Source organism: Panthera uncia, assembly GCF_023721935.1.
Source record: "Panthera uncia isolate 11264 chromosome D3 unlocalized genomic scaffold, Puncia_PCG_1.0 HiC_scaffold_8, whole genome shotgun sequence".
NCBI classification, from domain to species: Eukaryota; Metazoa; Chordata; class Mammalia; order Carnivora; family Felidae; genus Panthera; species Panthera uncia.
The window spans coordinates 46,036,920-46,055,870 of NW_026057586.1; the positions used below are offsets into that span (position 1 = coordinate 46,036,920).

At 42.0% G+C, this 18,951-nt stretch overlaps 1 protein-coding gene across 1 annotated transcript in view; it reads left to right on the forward strand.

Moving 5' to 3' along the window:
* Positions 1–18,951, forward strand: part of ZNF521 (zinc finger protein 521) — a 278,374-nt gene that overhangs the window by 103,109 nt on the left and 156,314 nt on the right. The window contains exon 3 of the mRNA XM_049620332.1: positions 13,607–16,959. Within this exon, the coding sequence (XP_049476289.1) occupies positions 13,607–16,959 (3,353 nt within the window). The remainder of the gene's footprint in view (positions 1–13,606; positions 16,960–18,951) is intronic.

The window sequence follows — 18,951 nt, forward strand, 5'->3', positions numbered from 1 at the left end:
ACAGGGGGAAAACCTCCCGTACCATTTAGCACTAATAAAAGTGAGACAGTCCTGAGTATTTCTAAACTGAGTGTAGAAGAGGTTAACTGATTTTCTTTTGACTTAAACTTTCATTTGTCTCCAAGAGCCCAGGACAATAGAGTGCACTGCTTCTGATAAGTATGGGTTCTCCTCAGCCTGAAGAGATGTGTGCGATAAGATAAGATGGTTTGAAAAGAGAGAGAGAGAGAGAGAGAGAGAGAGAGAGAGAGAGAGACAGAGACAGAGAGAGAGAGAGAGAGAGAGAGAGAGAGAGAGCGCTTGAGGGAAAGGAATAGGAGGAGAGGGAGAGAGAAAGTATGTTAACTGCTTTGACTGCAAAATGCCCCCTGGTAGCCAGAGATAAGACACCTTGAGCTACTCAGAAGACCTTAAACAGGATGTAAATGAAGCCAATAAAAATCATTTGAGATCAAGCCACTTTTCTACTCCCCTCCTATTTCCAGCCCTGACAGCAGAAGGCTTAATTTACTGTATGGCATGCCACCCTCACATGCAGTACCCGGGAAGTTGCGAGAGACTGAGAGGAGCCAGTTCAAAAAACAACATCTCTACAGTTTCTAGGGAGGTCCAAATTTAAGGCATTTAATCAGCAGTTCTAGAAATGCCTTCCTGAGTGGAAAAAGAAAGTATTGCTGATTATCGGAAGCTCCTGTCCCCTTTCCCCTCTTCCTGCTTTGTATTTAGTTAGGACAGTCGTCTTCACGTGAAGTGGTTTTCGCGGGGCGAGCTGCGTTTCATAGCATATTGATATTTTTCATCAGGCTAAGGCAGCTCGAAAGGAATTAGCAACAAAAATTAAAGACATAGACTTTTTCAGGTACATATTTGAAGCAAGCTGTTTATTCACAAGTCTATCCGCATCATGTAACACCCAGCTTTTATGTACTTGAACTTTATAACTTTCAAAATGGTGATTGTCTTTCTCTAGAAACATACAAGCTGCTGCCAGCCACAGGAAGTAACTTATGGGAGCTAATTGGACATTACACTGAAAAGATTTGAAGCTGGGAGTCCTACTGAAAGTGGGAGGGGCAACTGTTAAGGGACAGGAAGGCAAAGGAGATAATGATCTCATTTTCTTTTTGTAAAAGCTGCTCCTTGGAAGGCCTGGGATTCCATTTGGTCTTTGCATAGGGAGAGGAACCCCACCATCAGCCTTGTTCTGGTGAGAGCAGCGAATATGGAAAAGGCACAGCCGAGTGTGGCCAACTTTAAGCAGAGGGCTTAAGTTCTTTAGGGGAAAGAAAAGATTCTACGGTGGTTTTCAAACATGGGAGTGCAGGGGAAACACTCTGAAGCTTGCTACAAGTGGGGATTTCTGGGTCGCCACTTGTTCAGAAGTTCAGAGCCAGTAGGCACTGGGCTGGAGCTTAGGAGTCTGCATTTTCAGCAGATAGTTTGGGAGGTTGGGGAGCAGGGAGTGATGGATTATACTGAGAAACACTGCCCTGGATCATCTGGTTGGGGGAGAGGACCAGCCCTTGGTTTTGTCGCACAGAGTCATGGTGGCCACAATAATCATCGAGGAAGGATAGCTTAGGGAAAGGGGAAAAGCAGCCTTCATTGAATCCCTCTCTGGGATGAGTGGTAGGGAATGTGCCTCTCAGGGCAGAGCAAGACAAAGGTGAAGCTAACTATAGCTCTAGTTTTATGGAAACTTCTCTTCTGCTTTTCCTTGCCAATACCTGATCTGACCAAGCCACCCTTGCTCAGAGGAGAGGATAGAAAGAAGAGAGAGAAGGAAAGAGACCCACTGTTAAGGAGAACTGGAGGAGTGTGTGTGTGTGTGTGTGTGTGTGTGTGTGTGTGTGTGAAGTGTGTGTAATATTTCCTAGCCAGTAGCCAGTAGTGAAATTAAGAAATAGGCTGTCATGACCTGTCATCCACAGGTTATGGGATCATAGTATTGTTATGTGATTTTGTTTTCCTGTGTCTGTGTGTATATACACGTCAGTGAACATAAATTAGTTTTGTAATAGAAGAAACAGTGAAGTCTTTAATAAAAGGAATGAGCAACGTTAAATACCATTTTTAAGTTTATTCATTGACTCATGAAAAACTAGATGACTTGGTGGCATTTGAGGTTGCTGTTTTAGCAGGGAGGGTTAAGGAAGGACACCCTTGGAGAGTTATCTCACGCCTGGACCAGGCTGCCTCCCTTGGTTCGTGTTTCAGTGCCACCATCAACTGCTACTGTTAGTGTGAGATTATAACATGTTCCTCCCTCTCATTGACCTGTGTGTTCCTTAGTAAAGTTCAGACTTTTTTTTTTTTCTGAAGGCTAAGACTTCCCACGGACCTTCAGTCTTCTGTTTCATATATATGAAAAGTTAGGAATGACAGCCTTGACTTTCTTTACTCTGTGTAGGCTTCAATCAAATTCACTTATTTTCTTTCCTTTGATCCCTCAAGTCGGACCTAGAGGTGTGCGTAACCCATACCAAACAACATCGGGCCATCTTTAGAGAAAAGAGCAGAGCCCAGATGTGGGAGGAGGCTTCGTAAAGATTCAAAAACCAGCCCTTTCTAACAGACAGCAGTTAGTCAGTCAAGATCCCAGGACGGTGCTAGTAGGTTTTAAAGTCTCAGAGTATTTGAAACGTGCTGTTGCAAGGGTCATACCAATAAGCCTTGGACATATTCAGATGTGTATGGCTCTCCATATCCCCCTCTTCAAAGGCAAAAAACAGTGTCATAAATTTCTCCATGAAAATTATGATTCAGAATTGGTGCATTTCACATGAGGACTAAGCAGGTACATATCAAATTCCTTATTACCTGACTCGAATTTCATAATTTACTCTTTTTTAAATCCTATTAGCACATTAAGTTTTCAGTGGAATTTTATCCACTGCTTGTGTCCTAGCTGTTGGGTGCCAGAGGTGTAGATGGCTACATGTCATTGTGAAACAGGAGTAGATGGGGGTCTCCAATTGGTTCCCCCAACTCCAGCCAGCTTTATTTCTTGGCTTGTTACTATGGCCACACTGCCTTGGATTCTTATACATTGTTTTGTGGTTTTAAAATTCCCTTGGATATAGACCGAATGAAGTGGTATAAGGAATTATCATGGGCTTTTTGAGGCATGACTTTGTCACTGGTTTGGGGATATTTGTCAAGACGTCTCATCCTATGTATGTATGTTTAAACATATAAATATAGAATTTAATAAAAGCATTATAATTATATGTAATATGTGTTAATCACTAAAAGTAGCATTGTAAAGATGTCCCCTAATAAAGTGTTTGAATAAGACATGATTGTGCATTGACTCATGTTAAGTGGCAAATTACTATGATTAACACTTTTGTAATGAGAAATAGTAAAAGGATTTCAAAAATTACTTTAGCAGAAATCATTAGTCTATTCTGAACATTTTAGTTAACGCTGCATAAACACACACACCCACACACACACACTCACAATTTTGGCCAGGATTTGTTCCCATAGATAAATTATCAGAACTGTTACAAGAAAAAAAATGATAGGAACTGGATGGATTTTATTTTTATATTTATTCTCAGATAGAGTTTCTAGAGAAGAGTAAACTGAACCAGAAATGAGAAATGGAAAATGAAGGGAGAGTAAGGTACCTGGAAAAGCCATCGGATTGATAATCAGTCTTATTTTCAGGATTGCCCCTTTCAAATTTTGCCCAATGAGGTAAATGGAAGGAAAACCTGATGTGAATGAAGAAGGGTATTTGATATTGTATGACCTGTGTAGAAATATTTCATCACACCCTTGTTAGAGTGGTTTTAAGAAAATTCTTCTGTCCTTTGCAGCTTACACAGTACTTTACCAAACATAATCTCACTTGAAATAAAGGACTCTTGGGGCACCTGGGTGGCTCAGCCGGTCATGATCTCACCGTCATGAGATCGAACCCCACGTCAAGTTCTGTGTGGAGTGTTCAGCCTGTTTAAGATTCTCTCTCTCTCTCTCTCTCTCTCCCTCCCTCCCTCCCTCCCTCCCTCCCTCCCTCTCTCCTTCTGCCCCTGCTTCACTTGCCCTCTCTCTCTCTCTCAAGAAAGAAAGAAAGAAAGAAAGAAAGAAAGAGAGAAAAAACTTTTTTTAAAGGAATAAAGGACTCCTTATGTCATATGGGTTGCTTGGGATCTGACCTCACTTTTCAATTTTAGTTTTACTATTGAAGTGTTAATGTAAAAGTTACTGATTCTGTTGAAACACCAGAAAACTCTATCCAGTGAGGATGCATCAGTGATTTGTCCTACTGTAGATCTCTTCATATGTACAAAGTTTCAAGATAGTCCAACATCCCCCAATTTTTTAATACCACCATCCCGCAGTTTTTAATATCACCACCATATGTCACTGCCCCATAAAATGCATCAACACTGATTGAGGAGTAGATAATACACACTACTTTGAGTTGCGGCTGCTAGGTGGTTGGCTAGGTGCGCTCACTAGCTATCCGAGAGCACTGGGTTTTATACTCCAGCCTGACAACCTGGTTGTGAGTCAAAGTTTGTGCCTTAAAATTAAAAAAAAAAAATATTTGTCTTAGACCTTAAGGGTTCTTACCATATTTTAGACATATGAACATCCATATCAAGAACATGGAGGTCCGTTGTATTATAAAACATCAAATAGACATAGATAATAGGTAATTGTAGTAATATTTCCCCCCTAAACTTTGTAACAGTTTTTTCTATATTAGCACACCATATTTATCACTTTACTGCACGATGAACCCACAGGGGGTGCTAATTGGTCATTAATTAAATTTTAGCCTTTCAACACTTTTGTATTCTCCAGTGGCTTTATCTGCAGTGAAGTATATAGTGTGGCCTTTTTAAACAGCCAGAAATTCCTACCAGCTTTACGGCTGCTATGGATATAATACAGGTGAAATTCAGCCCGAGTGAACATCATTTCAAGACTGTTATAATTCCTTGTGACCAGAAGTTTACCACCCTTGGACCAATGCCTACATGTTGGAAAAATGTTCAGTAAAAGTAGACTTTAATATGAGAAAACATTCTGAGGGACCAGATTCCTTTTTGAAAGAGAATCTGATTGCTTTGTTTGAAAATTCTAGTGGGTTATGGCAGTTCTTCAAGAAACCACTAACACAGTGGAATGAACTTTCTGAGGTCCATCATTGACTAATAAAAGTATTTTCAAACTTAGTTTTCTTAGTGGAAGAATTCCCTTTGCCTTATACTCCCCCAGTGAAGAGGTTAATGTAAAATTGCTAATGATTAACTTGGTAGCACTGAGGAATTTGCTGAGAATTTCAGAAGGTGTGGAGTTTTTTGTTTTTTTCTAAAGTATAATCGGTATATTTCACACTAGTGCAAAGGATTTTTTTAACTGTTTTAAATGTTTATTTTTTGAGAGAGATAGAGAGACAGTGTGAGTGGGGTAGGCACAGAGAGAGAGGGAGACACAGAATCTGAAACAGGCTCCAGGCTCTGAGCTGTCAGCACAGAGCCTGACGTGGGGCTTGAACTCATGAACCATGAATGAGATCATGACCTGAGGGGAAGTCAGATGCTTAACTGACTGAGGCACCCAGGCACCCCTAGTGCAAAGGATTTTGAAGCAAAATAAAATTCCTCAAGAAATTTCTAAACAATTAAAATAGTGTGAGATAAAGGGCTGGTGTCAGAACTATGTAATGTGGCTTCAAGATTTTGAATGCAGACCATTCCATTATGGGGGTTTTACTTTGGTAATGAGTTAATCACAACTTCCCAGTGTGTGCAGCTCTTAAGGAAAAGCCACTGCACATTGACCTTCAAGATAACTCTAACAGCATTTAGAAGATTTTTGGGGGGTATTTTTATTTATTTTCTTAAAAAAATTTTTTTTGCATTTATTTATTTTTGAGAGAGAGAGACAGTATGAGCAGGAGAGGGGCAGAGAGAGAGGGAGACACAGAATCAGAAGCAGGCTCCAGGCTCCAAGCTGTCAGCACAGAACCCAATGTGGGTCTCGAACCCACGAACTGTGAGATCATGACCTGAGCTGAAGTCGGCCGCTTAACTGACTAAGCCACCCAGGCGCCCCATTTTTATTTATTTTCTATTCAAAATTTTTTGTAATGTTTATTTTTGAGAGAGAGAGAGAGAGAGAGAGAGAGAGAGAGAGAGAGAGAGACTTAGTGTGAGCAGGGGAGGGGCAGAGAGAGAGGGAGACACAGGATCTGAAGCAGGCTCCAGGTTCTGAGCTGTCAGCGCAGAGCCTGACATGGGGCTCAAACTCACAAACTGTGAGATCATGATTGAGCCGGAGTTGGATGCTCAACCGACTGAGCCACTCAGGCGCGCCTTATTTTCTATTTTTAAACAAATAATGCCTGTCAAGTCCTTTAAAAGTATTAGAATTTCATTATGAAAAAGGCAACAACTAAATGATAGTTAATTTGTTTTCCTTTGTATTATTACCACACTTACCAGTTATAACCTAAAGGTGACTTTGACTTTCATAGTAGTAGTAACAATTTAGTACATTTTTATATTGTAAAAATTTAGAAAGCTCTTTTATCCAATGTCGTGTTTGATTCTTATGATATTAACTATGATGCAGGCTGGCATTTTTCTGATATTATAGATAAGGAAGCCAAAACTTAAAAAAAATAAGTAAATCCTAGAGTGCACAAGCAAATATCAGACCCAAACACATAGTAGGTGCTTAATAAATGCTGGTTAAATAAATGAATGAACAAAATAAGCCATGAAGAACTGCTTCAAATTCCTTGTGGTGTGAGGTCATGTATAAATACTAGACAAGAAAGTCACTAAAACTGGCCTTCTAACTCAAAATAGTAGAGATAAAAAGAGAGCTGACTTGGGAAAATTCACTGTGATGATGTCTATCATTATTAAGGGAAAGAGAAGCATGTTGAATAATATAGAATGCTTCCATCGCAGCACCGCAAACAGATGTGTGATACATGATTGCCAATTATTGAACGCCAAGAGGTTGATGCTTATCATTAGTTATATATGTTTTTAAGTAAGCCAAAGGATAGAAACAGTAAAGCAGTTCTCACCCCCCCCCCCCCACGTAAATGGAAACCACTTTCCTTCTGTCTGGCTTCAGAAACAGGTCTCGATTTCCGTGAGGGAGATGACTGTTCTTTAACTGGTTTCGCGTCAGCTTTTTCCTCTGATTTGAGAGGTGGAGTTAAGTGTGAACTGCTTAAGAATGCACTGTTTTCTGTTTAATTTGGCTGCGGAAGATGGAATTCATTGAGCTCCGTCTGTTCAAGTGAACTTTAAGCAACAGTAAGCAAAACATTTGTACTTCTCTCTGCACACGAAATAGAAATGTGTCTGGCGAAAGAGACAGCGTGGATATAAAGACCCACCGAGGGCAAAGGAGGGGTGATAACAACTTCTTATCTCTTATGTTGGCTCATCTGAAGAAGCGCTAAAGGATTGTTGGGGAAAGTGAGCCTCTTTTTTCATTGAAAGTGAGTTCTGATAGCTGGAATTCATCTTAATACTGTGGTGAAAACTGTGCACCACCAATTCCTGCTCCCCACAGCTGCTGTCATTAATGGGTGACCACTCTTTTCCCTCATAACCTAACTGTTAATGCATTTAATTGGTCCTTCTAGAACAATTTGGAATGTTACAGAATTTAAAAGCATCTGTGAATTATAAATAATTTTAAAGTTTACATTTCTCTTTTGAACACCCAGTAAAGAGTATTCATTTTCAAGTAGTTAAATAAGTTTTATGACAACGAAGTGAATTTAATGCGGGGCTGTTGATTTTTGCAGAAAGTACGAAAGTTCTATCATTAAAATTGCAGCTTTTCTAAAACTGTTGATATTTCTATTGAGAATGAAAGGAAGCAATTGTGTAATCGTGTGTAATGGTTTATTTAGAATGACCATATCTTTAGCCATTGGAACCATTGCTTTAAAAATGTATTGTGTAATTTGGTTAGATGCTTTTACATATGGTGGTGTAAAATTGTTACTGTGATAGCACCAGGTTAACATGAGGAATATCTTTATGTTACCTGTGTCTGTTAAACACACGTGTCAAGATACTGTTCTCTTTGAGTGGTGCCTAACTTCTCTTAGTCTTTGTGCGCCAACTATATATTCTCCTTGGGATTCTCAGTTTATCGTAAGGTGGCTCAGGCAACTAATGAATGAAAAAAGGACGGTGAACTCTTCTTAATATGAAAGTTCAGAACCGCTCCTATAGTGTCTGTGCTGACAGACATAATCATTTTAAGCCGATGGAGGAGATAACGTGGAAATTTGCTCTGGTCTTGTGTTTTAACCTATTGTTCCACGCTTAAAAAATCATCTTTGAAATGAACTTATTTTGATGTTCAATAATGCAATGACTGTATTGCTAGTGTTCTATGAAGAGAGGTACTCTGAAAATTACATTCTTGGCTTCAGAATTACATAGCACAATACTTGTTCCAAGGTTATCTGTCTGTAAAGACCCAAGATTATATCTTCTGTACGATAACTTACTTGGAACAAAGTCAGCATGGACTTATGGTCCATTAATTTTTAGATACCACCAACTATTTATGTTTTATTTTCTTGATGGCTGAATGTACAATGCTTAAGGCACTGTAGATTTCCATCGGGCCAATCCTTAAATATTCCAGTGGTTTCATTAAAGGAAAGAAAATGTTAAAATCTGTTTATACTATATACATAGAATTTTATATGCGGAAGCATAAATGCACACAACACATGTAAATCTTTTTGTTTACATATGCAGCTTTTCTTCTAGGGATGATAGGTGCCCCAGAAACATTCGCTAATCTCTGTAACACCCCAGAGGGTAAGGAGCAAGAATTATTATCTTCATATTGCAGGTGAAGTACCTAGGCAGGGACAGATTAAACGACTTGGCCGGGTCACTCTCTAAGTCAGTTATGAAGCTAGAAATAAAACTCCAGACTCTTGACTTTCCGTTCACATTCTGAGTCATTGCCCTGTTGTCATTACACCAGACCTGTCACTATGTGTGTGTTTCTTCCCTGGAAAAGTTACCATTGATGTAAATCCTGTCCCTGTTAAGGAGCCTTGCTGTGTGGCACTTGAACACACATGATACTGAGTCCCTGAAGTGCAATTTAGAGAGTACTCTGCCGTTACGATGAACGAGCTCAGGTAGCCAAAGGATATCAGTAAGCCAGTTTCTCGAGGGCCCAGCCCTGAGAAGAACTAAAAGTATCAGAAGTTTCCAGAACTTCAGAGCTTCGGATAATTTCTTTACCATTGACAGTGATTCACTCCACCTTGTTATTTTATTCTCTCCTTAATAATTTTGGATGGTCCATGTTGTTACAAAGTCAATGTTCTGAAAGGCTCGGTCCCTGCCCTCAAAAGGCACGTATCTTACACTAGGACATGCTTAATGGTTCAAGATCAGCTTTGGCATCACCCCAAACCTTTCTGCCCATCCTCTCTTCCTCCTTCTTTGATCTTTTTTTTTTTAATTGGCTACTCCAGTTAGACTTGAAAGCAAGGAGTGGCCAGGACCCTTGGCATTTCTCAGCTGGCAGGCTGTAAACTGAGACTGTCGGGTCCCTGATTGGTGACCAGTCGGCACCTCTCGGGTGCGCTTGCCTGTTCCTCCCCAGCAGCCAGGATAAAATCACATCCAGTCTCTGCTCTCTCCTCTCCAGGTTGGCACACAAGGGGCCGGTGGCTTGGATCACAAAGGAACTTTGTGCTCCGGTGCCTTTTTTCTGTGGAATACCTTCTTCTGGGATGACTTCACTTTTCTGTTAGTGAGCACTTTTCCCCCATAAATATGACCGAACAGGTGTTGCTCTGCTGCTAACTGAGTTTCCAGCTGTCCTCCTCCGACACAGACCCAGCGAAATCTGTTGTTTCGTCCTTTTGGGCAGACTGGAGAACCATCAAGCCCGAGATGGAGGTCTTCCTTGCAGGATATGGCAGTTTTGTTGCCAGAAGATGGTCGGGAAAGCCTGGCTGGCTAACAAAGACAGGCCTTCAGCGGCTGGGTGTAGTTCCAATTCTGCATCCCCTTTGGCAGGAGCACAGAGGCTGCCGCAGTGTGGCCAGCCAGCAAAATTAGGAAATAAGGACCTCTTTTATTTACTCAGGCTGCTGAATCATGGGCATTCCTGTCTGCTTGGAGAAAAGTCAGGCGGCTCTACTTTCCACTGAAAGTCTCAGGAGTGTTTGAGACTTTCATCTCGGAGTGTTCACACACTTGTTTTAATGTGCTTTATGGAAATGGTGAAACTCAGCAAGTACAGTTGCTGTAGAAAAACATCTGCACTAACTATGCACACACATTTGCATCTTTAAATAGACTTTTAGGCCACGGAACTGGTTTCCAGCGAAGTTTTTTTTTTTTTTTTTTTTTTCTTTTCTCCCACCCCCCGCCGCCGGTAAGAGCTACAGTTCTCCGAGAGTCACCTCAGAGTGTAAAGTGACTGATTCCAAGACTTAAAATTTAGCACGGACACGTTAAGTACTTCACACTGAAATGCAGAAAACCTGCCATAACACAGAGAGACATTCCTGTAAGTAGCACTTAGTGCCGAAAGGGGAAAAAAGTTTGAGTTGATTCAGGAACCGGCATTGAAAGAATCCTCTGCAGTTTCTTCCCTGGGAAAAAAGAACTTGAAATAGTTGACATCTACACGAGCCACCTCAACATAGTTTGTGTTGTGACTGCCCAAAGGCCAAAGTTAGTGGGGACGGGCAGCTCTCAAAGACTTAGGTAGACCTCAGAGAATGTTGGCAAACACCAGGGCCACTGCACAAGTCTTGGGACACTGATCCCCTTAGAGCATGGACCAACTCCCATGGGAGTTTTGTCAGTGAGTTCCTTGTGTGTCCCTGGGAGCACACATCTGTTTATAGTATGTCAGCAAATGAGTTTTTTACACTTTAGATTTTAAAATAGAAATCAGCCTTTTGTGAAACCTTTATTTTTCTACAAGCAGCATTCCCTGCTCAAACTTTTTTCTCTGTTCCATCCCCCAGCCTGAGCCTTATGAATCCTGTACACTCTTTCCATGTGCTTCAGTTACAAAGACACATCATCTCAGATTTTCACTTTCTTTTCCCTCAAGACCGAATAATAGGGACCGGAGAGAGAAGAGAAGGTTTCCAGCTCTCTTGAAACCCGATTGAGTAAAAACTTGATCCTAACCCTCGGCTCACTTGACATGTTGAAATTTACAAGCTTAAGAGAACAGTTATGTAATAGGTATAGTCAGGCATGGCCCACAGACAAGAACCTGATTTAAGAGTGGTGTCGGGGATTGCACACTATTTATAATGGTCTATTGCTCTGTAATTCTTTGTACATTTGTATAATAATATATCATGCCTGGACACAGTCTGCAATTTAATAATAAGTTCACTTGCTAAATTTTCAGGGTCAATAGTTATTTTCTTCAAGTCTAGATTCATGACAAATTCTGATTCACTGTTTTCCCAACTGTACAAATGAGATGATGTGTTTGAAAATATTTTTCAGTGAAACAACAGGACATAAGCCTAAGAGTAAATGTGAAATATAGCAGGTTTTTACCTAGACTGCTGAGCAAATTTAATAAATAGCAATTGTTTTCAATTAAGGGAAATATTTTACAACTTTGGTTTGTTTTAGGGACACTTGTCTTTAAGTGACTTATAGTTTGTTTTTTAAAAGGATAGCTAGAATCACCATTGAGTTTGTTTTGAATTTTCTAAAATCATTTTTCTGTCTGTTCGATGGTGAGTTGAGTTGTCTGCCTATGTTCTTTCTATGTATCCACTTTACATTTAAATCATACCCAGAATTACCAGGGCCTTTCTTACACTGTAAACATGTTGGGTTATAGACTCCTATAAATGAGGATGCAAAATCATGCGGTTTTCAACTTGTGTTGTGAGGCTTTGTTGCAGTGGGCAGGGATCCAGGAATGGTGTTTGGTTGTTTTCTCAGAGTTACATGGTTGCCATCTGGCATTGATAGTGAGATGGTGTTGTCATCAGTTTCTAGATGCAGGAAAGGAATGATCCTCATCTGTTTCCTGTGGATAAGCAAGAGGTTGATAATCTAGTAAAATCTTGTTACCTTAAAGAAAGCAGACGTGGAATTTGTTTACATAATGCTTGCCAGTTTCTACTTTTATGTTAATAATATAGCTTGCTAGTGAACTTCAGCTTTGAAGAATTTAAAAACTTATTTGATCATATTCAAATTGAGGTTTAGTCGAATATCCTAAGAGTATTCTAACTGGACCTTGTTATCCTGATAGAATCACTGTCCCCACCGGCTCCCCTCGACGGTCTTTGTCTGCATTTATGAACAACCTTGCTCTTTTGGAGAGTGAAAAGCTTTTACAGTTTCTTCTCATCTTGAATGATAGATTGTTTTGAAAAGCAAAAAAAAAGGGGGGGTTTACAACTTATTTGAGGAGGTCTTATTTTCCACTTGGATGTTAAGAAAACAACAGAAAGATCAGCACACATTTGCCAAGCGCCGAGTTAAAAAACACCTCATAGGAGGTAGAGTTACTTTATGGATAACTTGCTAAGGTTATATCTGGCTTTCAGTCTTGTTTGTCTTCTCTTTGTTACTCATAAATCTTTCAGCATTTACCATAATCATTTATCACTTTTCCTGTTTCCAGTTTTTCACAAGTCGCTTTGTCTCTGCTCACCTCAAAGTGCAGGTCCTGTTTGGCTAAGGAAGTTCATGCTGCTGAAGCTTTTGCAAAAGGAAGAAATGGTGGGCCACCTCTTGAACTTTCCAAGCAAAATACAGTATTACAATCTGGCCCTTGTGAAACTCTCATTTTTTCTTGATCCTGGCTGATCCCAGCTACATGTAATATCTAGCAGTGCCCTCCTAACACTTAATAATCCATTTTCTGGCCTATGGTGTTCGAATCTTTCAGTTATTGAAGAAATCCTGGTTGTCTTTCATTACACAAGACGTAATTATTATTGTGTTTTCTGTCTTCCTTCATGTGCTTACTTTTTAATATGTTTTTGCTGAAAGCAATAAGGTCTGTATCAATAAGAACCCCATAAAAAGATTTTGGTCTTCAGAATTGCCTTTTTTATATAAAAACAAGCAAAATGCAGAGGGAATTTTTTATTAAATATTAGACATCTGGGTTGACTGCATTAATTTTAAATCATTCCTGTAATATTTCCCCTTTTCATTTCGTTCTTCAGACGCTCACATAATATGCAAATCATTTTAGAATGAATACAGAAGAAACATTAAATATATTAAAATCTGCGTTTTAATAAAATTGTCGATGCGTAATATATACCTTGCTCCTAAGGAAAAATGATAACAAGTAATAAAAGGGGTAATTTAGACATAGAGCTATTTAATATCTTCTTATATTTTACGACCCGGTAAAAAGTAAATGTAGAATAAAAGCTTTGGGTTCAGATTTGGACGTGTTCCACTCAAATGTTCTGTCCTCCATTCCCCCCACCCCCACCCCCACCCCCGCCAGGTTCTAGATAGTCCGACCGTATGTCCCTGCTGCAATGGTACTGTAAACCCGTTCTCGAGTGCTCAGCCCGTAAGATAAAACGTTCCATTGCTTCTCGTTGCAGATGGAGTGGATGTTGAAGATGATCCCACGTGCTCTTGGCCAGCTTCCTCGCCTTCCAGCAAGGACCAGACTTCCCCCAGCCATGGAGAAGGTTGCGACTTTGGAGAGGAAGAAGGCGGCCCCGGACTCCCGTACCCATGCCAATTCTGTGACAAGTCCTTTAGCCGCCTCAGCTACCTAAAGCACCATGAGCAGAGCCACAGTGACAAGCTGCCTTTCAAATGCACCTATTGCAGTAGGCTGTTCAAACACAAGCGGAGCCGAGACCGCCATATCAAACTCCACACGGGGGACAAGAAGTACCACTGCAGCGAGTGTGATGCTGCGTTCTCCCGAAGTGATCACTTGAAGATCCACTTAAAGACTCACACGTCCAACAAGCCATATAAATGTGCCATTTGTCGCCGCGGGTTCCTGTCCTCTAGCTCCTTACACGGACACATGCAGGTACACGAGAGAAACAAGGACGGGTCCCAGTCTGGCTCCAGGATGGAGGACTGGAAGATGAAGGACACTCAGAAGTGCAGTCAGTGCGAGGAAGGCTTTGACTTCCCAGAAGACCTGCAGAAGCACATCGCGGAGTGCCACCCCGAGTGCTCCCCAAACGAGGACCGAGCGGCCCTCCAGTGCATCTACTGCCACGAGCTGTTTGTGGAGGAGACGTCCCTCATGAACCACATGGAGCAGGTGCATGGCGGGGAGAAGAAGAACTCTTGCAGCATCTGCTCTGAGAGTTTCCACACGGTTGAGGAACTGTACAGCCACATGGACAGTCACCAGCAACCCGAGTCGTGCAACCACAGCAACAGCCCTTCCCTGGTCACCGTGGGCTACACTTCGGTGTCCAGCACGACTCCAGATTCCAACCTCTCCGTGGACAGCTCAACCATGGTGGAAGCCGCCCCGCCGATCCCAAAGAGTCGAGGGAGGAAGCGGGCTGCCCAGCAAACCCCTGACATGACCGTTCCCTCTAGTAAACAAGCGAAAGTTACCTATAGCTGTATTTACTGCAACAAGCAGCTATTTTCGAGCCTGGCAGTCCTGCAGATTCACCTGAAAACTATGCATTTAGACAAGCCAGAACAGGCCCATATTTGTCAGTATTGCTTGGAGGTGTTGCCCTCACTCTATAACCTAAATGAACATCTTAAGCAAGTGCATGAAGCTCAGGACCCAGGTCTGATCGTCTCTGCCATGCCTGCCATAGTCTACCAGTGCAACTTCTGCTCCGAAGTTGTCAACGACCTCAACACTCTTCAGGAACACATCCGATGTTCTCACGGATTTGCGAACCCTGCAGCTAAGGATAGCAACGCATTCTTTTGTCCCCATTGCTACATGGGGTTTCTCACTGACTCTTCCCTTGAAGAGCATATAAGGCAGGTCCATTGCGACCTCAGCGGCTCCCGATTCGGGTCTCCGGTGCTCGGGACTCCGAAAGAACCAGTAGTCGAAGTCTATTCTTGTTCCTATTGTACGAATTCGCCGATATTCAACAGCGTTCTTAAACTGAACAAGCATATCAAAGAGAATCATAAAAACATTCCCTTGGCCCTGAATTATATTCACAATGGGAAGAAATCCAGGGCCTTGAGCCCCTTATCTCCCGTGGCCATAGAACAGACGTCTCTTAAGATGATGCAGGCAGTGGGAGGTGCGCCTGCACGTCCGGCTGGAGAATATATCTGTAATCAGTGTGGTGCTAAGTACACGTCCCTAGACAGCTTTCAGACTCACCTAAAAACTCATCTCGACACTGTGCTTCCGAAATTGACCTGCCCTCAGTGCAACAAGGAATTCCCCAACCAAGAATCCTTGCTGAAGCATGTTACCATCCATTTTATGATCACCTCAACATACTACATCTGCGAGAGTTGCGATAAGCAGTTCACATCAGTGGACGACCTTCAGAAACACCTGCTGGACATGCACACCTTTGTCTTCTTCCGGTGCACCCTCTGCCAGGAAGTGTTTGACTCAAAAGTCTCCATTCAGCTCCACTTGGCCGTAAAGCACAGCAATGAAAAGAAAGTCTACAGGTGCACATCGTGCAACTGGGACTTCCGCAATGAGACCGACCTACAACTCCACGTGAAACACAACCACCTGGAAAATCAAGGGAAAGTGCACAAGTGCATCTTCTGTGGTGAGTCTTTTGGCACCGAGGTGGAGCTGCAGTGTCATATCACCACTCACAGTAAGAAGTACAATTGCAAATTCTGCAGCAAAGCCTTCCACGCGATCATTTTGCTGGAGAAGCACTTGAGGGAGAAGCATTGCGTGTTTGAAACCAAGACTCCCAACTGTGGAACGAACGGGGCTTCCGAGCAAGTGCAGAAGGAGGAGGTGGAGCTGCAGACCTTGCTGACCAACAGCCAGGAGTCCCATAACAGTCACGATGGGAGCGAAGAAGATGTGGACACCTCGGAGCCCATGTACGGCTGCGACATCTGCGGGGCAGCCTACACCATGGAGACCCTGCTGCAGAACCACCAGCTCCGAGACCACAACATCAGACCCGGAGAGAGTGCCATCGTGAAGAAGAAAGCCGAGCTCATTAAAGGGAATTACAAGTGTAACGTGTGCTCTCGAACCTTCTTCTCTGAGAACGGCCTCCGTGAACATATGCAGACCCACTTAGGCCCTGTGAAACACTACATGTGCCCTATTTGCGGGGAGCGGTTTCCCTCCCTTTTAACTCTTACCGAACACAAAGTCACGCACAGTAAGAGTCTTGATACTGGAAACTGCCGGATTTGCAAGATGCCTCTCCAGAGCGAAGAGGAGTTTTTGGAGCATTGCCAAATGCACCCTGACTTGCGCAATTCCCTGACGGGATTTCGCTGCGTGGTCTGCATGCAGACAGTGACGTCCACCTTAGAACTCAAAATCCACGGGACATTCCACATGCAAAAGACAGGGAATGGGTCTGCAGTCCAGACCACGGGGCGTGGCCAGCATGTCCCCAAACTGTACAAGTGTGCATCTTGCCTCAAAGAGTTCCGTTCCAAGCAAGATCTGGTGAAGCTTGACATCAATGGCCTGCCATATGGTCTGTGCGCTGGCTGTGTCAGTCTCAGTAAGAGCGGCAGCCCAGGCATCAACATCCCTCCCGGCACGAGTAGACCGGGCTTGGGCCAGAATGAGAATCTGAGTGCCATTGAGGGTAAAGGCAAGGCGGGGGGACTGAAGACACGCTGTTCTAGCTGCAACGTTAAGTTTGAATCTGAAAGTGAACTCCAGAACCACATCCAAACGGTCCACCGAGAGCTCGTGCCAGATAGCAACAGCACGCAGTTGAAAACTCCCCAAGTATCGCCAATGCCCAGAATCAGTCCCTCCCAGTCGGATGAGGTAACTTGCCTTTTTAATGTTTGCTATTTAACCTCCTCAAGAAACTGTTGCCACTTCATGTTTACCCTTTCTGCAGCCTTATTTATTGTCATGTGCCGAGAGATGCGTAGATTGAAATGCAGTGGTGTTTTTCCCCCCATAGCCATTAGCCAGCAATTACTTGCTTCTTGATAAGCAGCATTTTGGCTTGAATGGTGCAAAATAGGACTAATTCCAGTCTCCCTAGGATATTGTCTTCTCTATGACTGAAGAGATCAGCACTCTTGCCAGCACCACTGAGATCTGGAATCTCAGCATAGCTTTACCACGAGTTGAAATCCCCAGCTATGACTTGTGTGTATGGCAGAGAGATAATGACATAAAAGTAAGATGCAATGGGCCAACATGCTGGCTTAGAGTAAATTAAAAAGAATATATATATTTGTGGATAACAAATTGGGTAGGGGCGGCTTCATAATACCATGTTGTCAACACTCACTGTTTCTCTTTGTCTTCTGGGTAGTGAGCAAAATATTTTCTCACAACAGGGTTTTGTAAAAGCCGCTACATTTATTAAGCGTCACGTGCCCAACGTTCCTTTAAAAGGCATCCCCTTAAATATCCCCGAGTCTTCACTGTCTGGTTTTGGGTTTCACAATTAAAGTGGATTTTTTTTTCTTAGTTTAAGAGTGGTTTCATGCCTTCTTTGCCATAACGAGTATGAAAAATAAGTTCATTTACAATGAAATAGTTGTAGAAGTCATCAGTCCTTGAAGCTGAGCAGAGGATGGTTCATTTTATTATAATTTCTTTATGCTTTATCACCTGGTTTCCAAGAGTTCTTTTCCACTTCCCTACCTGCCCCTATCTGGAGATCCATCCAAATGCAGACCCCAGGGAGATCCATTTCCCTTCAGTTTGGGGTCACTGCATTTTCCTTATCTTGTCTCTGCACTCACACCCTCTTGGAGGCCCCCCTGCGTGTCCCTGCAGATAGCCATCAGTCAGCTGGTAGGGGAGAGCCGGGAAGACTGACACAGAGCCCATCCTCCTGAAATGTGGCATCTGCGTGACAGGCAAGCTCCCAAACTTTGAAGCTGCTTCCCTTTCTTTCCTTCCAAGGAAATCTGCACCTCTCTCTCATTTAAATAAATGAAGTCCTTTCCAACTGATGAGGACAGCTGCAAGAACATAGCTTTGATAATGGCTCCTGGCTCACGTGTTGGATCAAATAGTTTCTCTTGGTAGTTAGGATCATATGAAATGAATTGTTTTTTCCAACTTTTTATTTCATGAGATGTCTAAGCCTACAGAAAAGCTGAAAGAATAAGACAGGGAAAGCATGTGTGTTTGTGTATCCGTATCACAGATATACCGGATATGAACATTTTGTCACATTATTCTCTCTCTCTCTCTCTCTCTCTCTCTGCAACCTTTTTATTAACCTGAACCACATGAAAGTGAGTTTCAGACATCATTATTTTTCTAAGAATAAGGACACCTTCCTATTTAACCACAACATTATTAATTAAGGCAATTAACTAAATCGGTTAAAGAAATCTAGTGGATCTATAATATCATCTATAAGAAGTCCATATTCAAATTTATCCACTTGTCCCGAAAAGGTCTTATTTTTAAAATGCTTATGAATGAGAATTTTAGAAATCCGTTTATGTAGAAAATTATTCCTCTCCCCCTTTTTTAATTTTTCTATGCTTAGCACATATATAGGAGTTTGTATATTCATGTTCGATTTAAATGGTGCATAAAATTGATTTAAAATGACTGTATTTGTGTGTGTGTGTGTGTGTGTGTGTGTTTGCGTGCGTGTGAGTGATTGTGGTGGTGTGTTCGTTAAAAATCAAGCAAAATGGGGCTCTTGTTTCTAGTAGATTGTGGAAAGGAATGTGCTTGTTCCTTCTCATCTGTTCCTGGCTTATGTTTTCTGATATTCCTAAATTGCTATGTATTATAATACCATTTGAGGTGAAAATTTTTTTAATGAGGGAGGAC